The sequence below is a fragment of the Mytilus trossulus genome, chromosome 3 (genome assembly GCF_036588685.1).
Source record: "Mytilus trossulus isolate FHL-02 chromosome 3, PNRI_Mtr1.1.1.hap1, whole genome shotgun sequence".
In the NCBI taxonomy this organism is placed as follows: Eukaryota; Metazoa; Mollusca; class Bivalvia; order Mytilida; family Mytilidae; genus Mytilus; species Mytilus trossulus.
Window position 1 is genome coordinate 71,101,773 of NC_086375.1, and position 12,742 is coordinate 71,114,514.

At 30.6% G+C, this 12,742-nt stretch overlaps 1 protein-coding gene across 1 annotated transcript; it reads left to right on the top strand.

Annotated features, from left to right (window-relative positions):
- The first annotated feature begins 2,308 nt into the window (after window positions 1-2,308).
- Window positions 2,309-5,785, top strand: LOC134709689 (uncharacterized). The gene is made up of 4 exons (XM_063569837.1): window positions 2,309-2,412; window positions 3,989-4,090; window positions 4,285-4,511; window positions 5,419-5,785. Exons 2-4 carry the CDS (start codon window positions 4,002-4,004, stop codon window positions 5,547-5,549), a joined length of 447 nt encoding a protein of 148 aa, XP_063425907.1. The 5' UTR covers window positions 2,309-2,412; window positions 3,989-4,001; the 3' UTR covers window positions 5,550-5,785.
- Window positions 5,786-12,742: the final 6,957 nt, after the last annotated feature.

The window sequence follows — 12,742 nt, forward strand, 5'->3', positions numbered from 1 at the left end:
GTCACCGTGCATACATATTGAATTTGGTTACCTATATTTAGCCTACTTAAATATTAAATTTTGTAAACTTCGTTCACCCTACTCATATATTGAACGTTGTAGCCTCTGATCAATCTACACAAATATTGAAAAAGGTAACCTCTGGTTAACCATTACAGATATCGAATGTGCTTACCTCTGATCATCCTATACATATATTGACTATGGTCACCCTACAAAGATATTGAACATGGTTACCTCTGGTCACCCTACAAATATATTGAATATGGTGACCTCTAGGTCACCCAACCAAAATTTTGAATATGGTTACCTCTGGTCACCCTATGCAGATATTGAATGAGGTTACCTCGGGTCACCTTACACATATTTTGAAAATGGTTACCTCTGGTCACCCACACAGATATAAGCTATGGTTACTTCTGGTCATCCTACAAAGATATTGAAAATGGTAACTTTTGGTCAACATTCAATAAATTGACTTATGTTACCTATGATAACAATTCACAAAAAATGAATTTGGTTAGCATCGGTTATCTCGATTCACACTTTTTGCGCTACTTTTATAATTAATATAGTAACTTCTGGTCGCTGTACACATATATCTAATTATTTTGCCATTGTCAACAAATATATATAGCAATTGGCTTTTTTTGGAATGTGGTTACCTCGGATCACTATACATAGATAAAAAAATATTTTTCTTTAGACACCATGCATAAATATTGAATTTAGGTACCTTTATTAACCCTACTTATATGTTTAATTTGGTAATCTGTGGTCACACTACCAAGATGTTGAATGTGGTTAGCTCTTGTAACCATACAAAGATATTGAATATGGTTACCTCTGGTCACCCTACACATATATTGACTATGGTGACCTCTGGTCACCCTACCAAAATTGTGAATATGGTTACCTCTGGTCACCCTACACAGATATTGAATAAGGTTACCTATGGTCACCTTACACAGATATTGAATAAGGTTATTTTTGGTCACCTTTTAAGATATTGAATATGGTTACCTCTGGTCACCCTAAACATATATTGACGTTGGTTACCTTTGGTCACCCTATATATATTTCAAACATGGTAACCTCTGGTCACCCACATATATATTGGCTATGGTAACCTCTGGTCATTCTACACAACATATTGAAAATGGTTACCTTTGGTCACCCTACAATAGATTGGCTTATGTTACTTATGGTTACAATTCATTAATAATGAATATCTTTTGTCAACTTAAAAGATATTGAATGTGGTTACCTCTGGTCACCCTACACAGATATCGAATTGGGTAACCCTTTCATATTATTGAATGAAATTACCTCCGGGCATCGTATACATATATTAACTTAAGTTACTACTGGTCACCCTTTAGTGGAATGGGATTACCTTTGGTCAGCATACATAGATATTAATTTTAGTAACCTCCGGTCACCGTTCAAAAATATTGGCTTTGGTAACCTCTGGTCACAATGAATTTTTATTGGAATCGGTTATCTCGTATCACACTATACAGATGTTTAATGTGGTTAACACTTCCCGCAACATTTTACACAGTAAATGAACTTTGATGTTTTCTGGTCAAAGTATACAGATGTACTGTTGACATTGGTTCTGTATATGTCAGTACTTGTATTGATCTATGATACTTCTATAAAAGTTGGTTAAATTTCATTTTTCTTCCTTTGTTTTAGATCTAGAATTCACCAGAATGAAGCTGTAGCTGAACCAGAGCTATGCACACAAATACTGAAGGAAGAGATAATTTTCTACCAAGAATTGAAAGAGAAATTGTTCTTATATAATAATGTACTTTTGTAAATTTTAATGACTGATATAAGCATAATGCTGATAAAGAGTAATTCAGAAATTACTGATTGATACCCTGTTTTGTTCTTCAGACATGACTTGATTGCCTTATGTTCAAATGACATATTTTTTTATAGTACTCGTCTGTTCAATTTCGTATATGTTTTTGTCCGTAAAATGATTCAATGAGAGCTGTACAGACGAGTTTTCTGTAGACTGAACGTATATCTGACTTCTTATAATAGATGTTTTGTATTTTCGTTTTTTTTGTCCCTTTGATTGTTTTAAGTGCTATACTTGTTCACACGTCATATATTTTGTCAATAGTGTTTACATTTTTGTCTTTTCAGTTTTAATTGAGGTTATTTAATATGAGAACAATGTAGCTAGTTTGTCGTCTTCTCTTCCATTATATGAACATGATTTTAACATAAAATATGTAATTCATACTCATACTTATAGGCATTTATAAATATGTAACATTTACATTGTAGGGGGGGTATAACCATTAGTTATTATTTACCAGAATGAAGCACAAAGAAAAAGAATAATGAAACTAGGAGAAAATGTGGTGGTTTTAGATGTTACATATAAAGGTATATACTTATATATAATCATGGAAATTTCAATTTAAAATATTGATACGTTTAAAAAAAGTTTAACTGTGTGACAATAAACTTACAACATATGTTTTGTTTAACTGCCTATGGTTATTCATTCTATGCTCTTTTTGCAAGAGATGAACAGCAAGGCCAGGACACTCATATTTTGTAATATATCTCGTCAAATGATACTGGTTGTCAAAATAGTTGTGAGATCTCTGAAGACTACGGCTGAAAATCATGGATTTGATTTATGTCCAAGGTTTGTGGGTATCAAAGTTGACAATAATTCAAATTCAATATCATTGCTTATTAACACTTCATTTTCGTTATGTTATTTGTTTACAATTAGTTACATCATTCGGAGTCAAGACCAAATCTGATATGGATATAAAAGATAAATAAAGGCCATTCAATTATATCTTTTAATATATTTGTCTGTAAAAATTACAGGTTAAACTATGACATTATTCACATATTCGTGCAGTGATAGTTATTTAACAATTGACCAATAGACAATGCTAAGAAAGATTCATCTAAAGAAACATCTTTTCCTGCATATCAAATTTAATACAATTAACGTCAACACAAATTTCAGTTGAATTTTGGCAAAGAATATTAGATAAATAATTTTACATAATAATATTTATCTCATGAACTAGTGACACGTACAAAAAACATAAATTTTGGTTGATAAAAGATAAAAAGAACCCACTAAAACATATAGCAATGAATCTCTATTGAATTATATCAGTAAAATAATTTAAAAGTACAAAGAGTTGCTTGATGCGATTTGAAGATCTTACCTATAAATGTACAATGCTTATGAGTACATGCGTGTTTAATCTTTAGATTTTGTTCCTATACTCAAAAGAAATGTGTCAATATAATTTTTCATCAACAAATATACTTTTCAAAAAGTTCAAATGTTGCAAGAGAAGATGCCTTCCAAACAAATAACAGACTACTTGTTAGACAACTGGTGTACTGACAAGTTGGGATGTCGATGGGCCAACTATGGAAGACATATTTTTTCATTAAGATCAAGATACAAATAACTGAGTTGAAAGATTATTAATACATTTTATTACTATACACCTTATATATTACAAAATCGAAATTTTAAGCATCATCTAATCATTATCTATTTGATAATAGTAACTAATTATATTTTATTTTGGGGATAAACTGAACTGTCTCTGTTTTTATGACCTGAAGTATAAAAAGTGTTACACTTTGTCTATATCCTACTTCTTCGTGGGTACCAAAGACTTAAAATGATATAAACTATACAATTGTTTAACTATACGGAGAGATTATTGCCGTTTTTTCATGATAGGGTTATGCAAATTTAATACAAAAATCATAATCGTCAATGCAAGTCGATAATTACATAAAAGCAGACAAATGAAAAATGTAGTCTAGCAAAACCTGATGTGTATGAAAACATTAAAACAAAAAATATAATGCTACATTCAAATGTATAATCATTAAAATTTTATGTACTTTCTATTTGTTCCTTCAAACATAAATCATAAATTCAACCTCAATAACATTTTGTCATTTTCAGGTTTTTCCTGGGCATGAAATACCATTTCCTTGGTGGGTATGCCAATAGCAGAGTAGAGGATTCAATAATCTTACTCCATGTAAATGTAACTATGTTTTATGAGTAAGTAAGTTTAAATTTGACACAATCCTGTTCTTCTTATCGTTCACTTGAATCGTCTGAAATTAGAAAGATAATTTCAATTAAAGATGCAATTACATTGAATATTAAATACTGTGAATTCAATTTAAAAAAAAAAAAAAATTATTAATAGATCTTTGAATTATGTTTCAAATAAAAAAACATCGTAATTTTAGCAATCTAGATGAACTCGCAAAGATTAGTCGCTTGAAAAATATGGGAGGACAAAGGGAAGACAAAAGTAAATTGACAGCAGAGAATATGCTCAAGGCAGAACTTGAACAAATGGTGCAATGGACTTCATCCACAGAATGCACTGTTCCATCACAGACAGCATTTGGGACGATTTATAATGTAGACATTGTCAATGTAGTGTGCAATTGTCCAGCTGCAACAACAAGAGGTTACATGTATGTTTTTTGTTATTATCTTAAGTCAGTTCAACAATGTTTAAAAGTACACCATCAAGTAAGAATTGTTGAAATCAAGATTATTAATTTCGCGGGTGCCGTATATGGTCCCACAAATGCTTAGCCTTCTGGAGCATCTAATTCTACTTCAGGTTTTTAGGGGAAATTGCGTTGTTTATTTTTTATTTTTTTTACTGTTGTGAATGTCTTTTGGGTTAAGAGTCTCCTCGATTTTGATTGTTTTTGTCTTCCAACAAGGCGTCATCAGGTTATACAAGTGCAAATAATCATTTGACTCATCAATTTTTCTAAAACAATGCGATTTAATTTAAGTTAATCTTTACTGAATGTTCATTAGGTCCAATGACACAGTTATCGTCCTTTGGTTTTCGTTGTCTACGAATATAGTCCCTAGTGTAAACAGTGTATAACTTGCATGTTTTATTTAATACACTTTCCCTATTTATTTATTTATATTAAATGCATGAAATATTAAGTAGGGGGATGTAATTACATGTCAAAAAAATTTGGGTGCTGAAACTTTATGTTAAGGAGTGAATTGGTCCAGTTCTGAAAGGTCAAATTTTATCACGTCTGAAGCTGTCAAACTGAATTTTACACCCCTTAACACAGAATTGCCAATATTTTGAGTTAGAGCTGGTAGAAGTTTCTATAATTTTGATATTATTTGTCTCACTGGTAGTACACTACACTGTAAAACTATTTTTAAGAAAGAGCAGGTGCGATTTTTTTAATTTGAATTTATTGTCTAAAAGAAATGCACTACGAAATAACTGTGTTCTCGGGCCATTAGTGGTTTTGTTTGAAGGTTGTACAATTGAAAGTAAACCATAAAGGTATAATGCAGTTATTTATGTTCCATTCTCTCCTATTTTTTAGGGATGTGTAAGCATGTTCATTTAGCTGAATTTATTGCGTCTAAAAGGAACATCGACCTCACTGTAGGGCGCAGATCTAGAGGTTTTGTCCAGATTGGGAAATGTATCAGTTGTTTATTTGACCTCATTTAAATGTACATGTTTTGCCAATAGCCATGGTATACATTGTATTTGTGTGATGGTAGCAAAAAATGGTATTTTCATCACCTGACATAGAGTCTACCCCAATTGATGAAACAAGACAACAATTAAAGGAAGACAAAGAAACAACCGAACAGGCTATTAAAAGAACAATTGAGGGAATATATATGTAAACAATGATAACTTCCTGACAATTGACGTGAAAAAAAGACTATTTTACAAGCAATCACAACGGAATTACATATTTGTAAGACAACCAACTTTAAGATAATGTCTATTGTGTTAAGTTTCATAGGCATATTAAACTTCATGTAATAATATTCTATAGCATAAGATGACCAGAGATAACCAAATCCAATATTAACCTAAAGTGACCAGAGGTCACCAAATCTAATATTAACATAAGGTGACCAGAGGTAACCAAAGCTAAAATTAACATAAGGTGTCCAGAGGTAACCAAATCCAATATAAACATAAGGTGACCAGAAATAGCCAAATCCAATATAAACATAAGGGGACCAGAAATAACCAAATCCAATATTAACATAAGGTGACCAGAGATAACCAAATCTAATATTAACATAAGGTGACCAGAGGTCACCAAATCTTAAATATGAATAAGGTGACCAGAGGTAACCAAATCTAAAATATGAATAAGGTGACCAGAGGTAACCAAATCTAAACTATGAATAAGGTGACCAGAGGTAACCAAATCTAATTTATGAATAAGGTGACCAGAGGTTACCAAATACAATATTAACATAAGGTGACCAGAGGTCACCAAAGCCAATATTATCAAAAGGTGACCAGAGGTCACCAATTCCATTATATGAATAAGGGGACCAGAAGTTTTCCCATTCTAGCATGCTAAGGCCACTAGAGGTTATCAAATCCCATTTCTGGTTACGATGACCATATGTAATCAAAATAAATATTTGTGTAAGGTAATCAATAAACAAAAAATGATTTGTTCAATCAAGCCTGAGTGGCCATTTTACCAGAAACGATTGCAATTATTAAGTTCAAAAAGAATAATAGTTGAATAGTTGCAGCATTATATAAACATTCTGTGTGTTTCCATCATATTAAATGTTTATTACAATAAATTAAATGCATACATACCACTCTCATCTACATTTTCTGACGACTTCTGAAAAAAGAAGATAAACATATGATAATTGTATTAGTAAATTCAATTTTATGTATCCAAAAGTGTCTGATGAGGATAAGAAGAAATTGACTAAATTATCAACTGTCCATGTCCTTGGCAATGTTTGAAAGATCAAGGATTTTTCTTAGATTTGTTTGTAGATGATCGTGAAAGATAATGTTCATTGTGTAAAGTTTTATCGATATATCAAACTTAATAAAATAATATTCTATATTCTTGTTGACCTATAATGTATATCAAACCTGTTCTTCTTCTTTTCTCTTTTTCTTTGATTGTCTCAAACGTTTTACAAATGATATGAAAAACATCAACTAGTTGTATGAAAATGTTAATTACCAGACAAACCAAATCTGAAATCTGCATAAGATGAACAGACGGAACCAAATCCAATATTAACATAAGATCCCAAAGATCATCAAATCTAATATTTACATAAGGTGACCAGAGGTCACCAAATCCAATATTTACAGAAGGTGACCAGAGGTCACCAAATCCTCTATATGAATAAGGTGACCAGAAGTTACCCCATTCTAGCATATTAAGGCCAACAGAGGTTAACAAATCCTATTTCTGGTTAAGATGACCACATGTAATCTAATTAAATATTTGTGTAAGGTAATCATGAAACAAAAAATGATTCGTTCAATCAAGTCTAAGTTGCCATTTTACCAGAAACGATTGCAAGTTTTAAGTTCAAAAAGATTGATAGTTGCAGCTTTATATAAACATAGTGTATGTTGCCATCATATTAAATGTTTTCATATAATACATTAAATGCATACATACCATGCACTCTTATCTACATTTTCCGCGGACTTCTGAAAAAAAAAAGATTTCCGTCTAGTCTGTGATTCGAACATTTAAAAAACGTGTCATCACAAATGACAAATCATGCAAAATGGATGAAACAAATATTTTGCTTTGAATAACTTCATTAAACTGAAGTTTGTGTTATTCATTGTATTCAATTGTGCAGTACGTTAATTTTACTTACAGATAATACAGACGGTGACAGGCTTTAGATCTATGGTGTATTGCTAAACAGAAAGAAGAATTGTCTATTTTTGGTATTCTATTTTTAGAACTACAATATTACTACACAGAAGAGTACTATTTATAGGGTGACCAGTGGTCACCGTTCAGCGTAACTATTATCCTTGTGCAGGTGTCAGATTGGTTCCGATTTTTTAGAAGATAAATCTATGGCTAAAAAATGCGTCTGCTTTTCCTAAATGTCGACGTCAAAAAGGAGGATTATGGGTAAATCAATCACTTGCAAAGATCGATAATCCAACTAGAAACCAAATACTATTACTTGACGATGTAGTATAACGACGGACAGTGATATGAGCACTACCGATAACTGATTTAAATTTTAGATTTTAAATCCTATTATGAAATAAACTTTCTACTTACAATTATTGTATTTACTATTCACAAAATACATTATTTGTCAGAATATAGAACACAAAATATCAACATATATAATGTTTTTAGGTCAGAATTTAAAATAGGATTATTATTACAAAAAAAATATATTAATATTGAAAGTAAAGGGATACTAGAAAAGATATATTCTTATATTTGATAGCATTATTGTCAGTATTGCAATATTTTATGTATTTTACAGAGCTCCTTGTACTTCAATTGTTTGATAGATGTTTGTTTTTTTGAGTTTTGAAAGTGAAAGTACAAATGTACTTTTTCCATAAATCTACATACTGTAACTTAATATTATACATAAGATATGCAAATCATGCTTAATACATTATGAGAACAAGATTATTATGTAAACCTACCTTCCGTGGCTAATTCATTTAAATTTGGAAAGCACGTGGTGAAAGAAATTAGGCAGTGTCTGCGCGTACCCGCATGCGGGTACGAATAGTCAAATTGCCGTTCTAGGCTGCGCGTACCCACATCCGGTTTTCTAATAAAAGGCCATCGAATCGGGAATGAAACGTGAAATATGTAAGAAAAGTATCGGTAGTAAAGGGATTTCGTGTAGAACGACTGAAGAATATGAAAAAATAATATTTTCAAATTGTATTTATTAATTAAAATTAAATGCACAATGATGGAAAATGAAACTGTACAGTCCTTGAAAAGAAAAAGTAAAAGAAAACTACTAAAATTAAAGCTGGAGTTTATAAAAATTAAAGAAGCAAGTTATAATATCAATTTAAACCAATTACAAAAGATTCATGTAACTAATTAAGATTTGGAACACCTTTTACATATCAAATATCATTGTTTTGGCACGGATTTCAACCCGGCTGCACATTTCAAATGTTGCCAGCCTCCGTTCACGTTTCATTAATCATTATTACTTGCTTCTTTAAATTTTAATTTTTATAAACTCATGCTTTAATTTTAGTAGTTTTATTTATTTTAAAATTTTAGTTTCTGTTTTACATTTCACTTAAAGATTATTTTAAAATATCATATGGGTATATTTTTAATTTATAAAAAAAATATTCTTTAAATTTGCATTAAAATTTTATAATAGTATTAATTTCTATCATGTTTTTCTTTTACAGGGACTGTACAGGTTTATTTCCCATCATTGTGCATTTAATTTTGCAATGATTATTATGTATCATTATTTAATAAATACAATTTGAAAATATTATTTTTCATACTTTTCACTCGTTCTACACGATATCCCCATTTTATCGATAATTTCCGTAGATATTTCACGTTTCATACCCGATCCAATGGCATTTTATTAGAAAACCGGATGTGGGTACGCGCAGCCTAGAACGGCAATTTGACTATTCGTACCCGCATGCGGGTACGCGCAGACACTGCCAAGAAATTAATCCACACAAAAAATAACAAATGAATTTACCGTTATACCGGATAACAGAGAAATACATTAAACCACAAATCAAATTCGGAACACGCTTAGATAACCCGTGATTCTGTTTTTATCCCCAACATCTATCAGATAGTTACAATATATATATATATAAAGTTCATATTCAGAGTTATAATTGTAAAATTATAGAGAATTAATGTATTTAATGATAAACAATGTATAACGACAAATAATATATAAACTAACAAAATTATAAAAAAATACTACCTGAAGATACCCTGGTCTTAAGGTACTAACAAACAGGGATCTTTACTGAAATAGCTGTACCAGTGAAGAAATCTGTTAACAGCATGTGATATATTGTTGTTGAATAAAAAAAAAAAAAAAAATTATTTGCAGAAGAACCGAAACAGTTATAGAGATACATGAACGACCAGAAAAAAGACCAACAAAACAGTTAATTTCATCAATAAGAAATGTATAGATGGAAAAAATCCATATAGAAAGCGAAATCGAAAATTCTTTAAAATAAAACAAAACAAATTATGCCAGTTCTAAATCAATTGAACTTAAGCGTTCCTGCAGTGACGCGGTATAACTATAATACTCTATAAATTGAATTGCTGTGATCGCAATGAGCAGTGGTGTACTACCGTTGCCTTTATTTTTGTTAATATATATTAAGATATTAAGATATGTACGTAGAGTCAATCCTATGCCAAATTGCATTTTGATTAAAATATAGAGTGTTGTTACATCAAATTGATTCTCTATTTCTTTCATACACAATGCAGAGGTTTTCTGGTTAGTGTATTTTATAGGACTTTTATTTACATATATTTAACTATAAGTGTAAGCAACAGTTACTTTTAACTTCCAACTCACTTGCATATACCATAGAGTGTATATTTTTTTAAATATGAAATGAATACAGCAAGGTTTCAAGTGTAGGTTGCCAGTAATGTTGGTGAAATTGACATATATTCCTATGAACATTGATACTATATTCAAAATTAAGCTGACTGCGCTTATCTGTGTTTATTGAACTTTTCTAGTTAAAGAGATTGAGAACAGATTGAAAGCGAAAGACATGTACAGTAACTGTGGATATACGAGTACTGTTTATTGATGTAAAATCTCATCAGTTCTTAAAAAAGATAAAAAAAAAAAAAAATTAAAAAAAAAAATTAAAAAAAAAACATACTTGGAGCCTAGTATTGTGATGTTATAATGACTATTCGAAAAATCCTCTGTTTTTTCTTTTTATCGTAGAAGTTTCGGCATATTTCGTGTAATGACACCCCATATTTGCAATACATCGTCAAAACACATTTTCCAAGATATAGACAGATTTATTTTTTGTAACTGACATGTGAAAAGTATAAATGGTCCATATGCCTATGAAATGCATCAGATGTAATTTGAGAAAAGGTCTGTTATTACAGTCTTTTGAATTTAATAATTCATTACTTTTATATATAGTTCATAAAGTTCATTTGATTATAAAATGTCCATTTTATCAAATTATGCATCACTGTAGTCAGATAATTCTCATGGTAATTAATGTTCTATAACTGATCTGCTGTGCATAGTGTTATTGCATTGAAGTTTGCAGCATGATAAAGCACTGTCATCAGTTTTTACATAATCATAATATTTATATGATTTATAAATGGTTGTATTGTCTCAGAATGAACGCTACGCAAACCCAATTATGAACCAACCTGTCAGTTTTGCTGGCTCTACCCGTAGCTATACCAACATGTCGAAGTTCATAGATGCACAAGGCATCTAAGCTCAACTCTGTTTTGCTAGATCATGTTGTTTAGTCTTAATTTTAATGGTAATATTTTGTATGCCCTATTGTCGTCTTAAAGCTATTGGTTTTTCGCCATGGCGTTTTAACAGTACTTGATATCTTTCGCCGCTTTTGTTATAATAAGTGAAATGTATATATAAAAAGATGTGGTGTGAGTGCAAATGAGACAACTCTCCGTCCAAATAACAATTTAAAAAAGTAAACCATTATAGGTCAATGATCGGCCTTCAACACGGAGCCTTGACTCACACCGAACAACAAGCTATAAAAAAAGCCCCAAAATTACCAGTGAAAACCCATTCAAATGGGAAAACTAACGGTCTAAAAAGTAAAATCACAAAAATACTGAACTCAGAGGAAAATCAATTTGGAAAGTCCATAATATATATAAAAAACGAGAAACGAAATACACGTATAAGTATATGTATGTGCAACAACTTGTAAGTTAGTGGACAGTTTGTTATTCTGTTTTCGATATACATAAAGGCAACAGTAGTATACCGATACAAAATCGGGGTATCAAACTAAAACTAAGGGAAACGCATACAATTGACTGTAATATATAGCAACTTGTTCAAAATCCAAGTTTTCTAAGTTAGAAATAAATAGAAAAAAAATATTTGAAAATAATTTACAAGGGTTTTTTAAAAGTACAAATGTATGGATCAGATCGTTGTTTCCTTTTATAATTTGCTAAATATTTTGTCATTTCAGATCCTTTTGATAACTTATAATGTCAATGTACTATACGGTATTGATTTTGTCACAAATTGAAAACTAAAGCCATAAAATGGACTGTTATATTTTTCACGTCTTTCGCAAATGATCTTTATCGTTAGTTGTATCATTGCCAATCATACCGCATCTCCTTATTCTAATATTATAAAAAATGAATAAAACATAATGAAAGTAATATGTTTGCGATCCCTGAAGATTGTTGTTAATTTATTGTTACACTCGGTTAAATCCTTTCATAAATCACATTTCGCTATAATTATAGTTTATCTATAAAATAATAGCATGACCACTCTTGAAATAATAATGAGTACCATGTAAAAAAATATGCAAGAAAGAGGCGATAGATAACAAATTTTTCAAGAGTTATAAAGGACACGGAATTTGATAAAGTAAATGCAGTAAAAATGTTAGCACATGATATTAAAGATTCAATTATCGCGTTGTTTGTAAAAGCGTATTTATTGAACTCATCCCAGACAGATTTTGGTATTTGATATGTATGATTTATATACTAAATATGTAAATACTACACTTTGACATTCATTAGTAAGACCTTAAGTTCAACGCCACCTTCCCTTTCATGAATGTGATCTACCGAATTAGACTATTTACCGGATTTGTAATCACATAAGCAA

Bases quoted from the DNA above. Each gene is read 5' to 3' on its own strand.
- LOC134709689 (XM_063569837.1), top strand. From the start codon at position 4,002: ATGAAATACCATTTCCTTGGTGGGTATGCCAATAGCAGAGTAGAGGAT. The intron at 4,091-4,284 runs GTAAGTAAGTTT...TCGTAATTTTAG, and splicing joins AATGTAACTATGTTTTATGA to CAATCTAGATGAACTCGCAA. The intron at 4,512-5,418 runs GTTACATGTATG...CCTATTTTTTAG, and splicing joins TCCAGCTGCAACAACAAGAG to GGATGTGTAAGCATGTTCAT.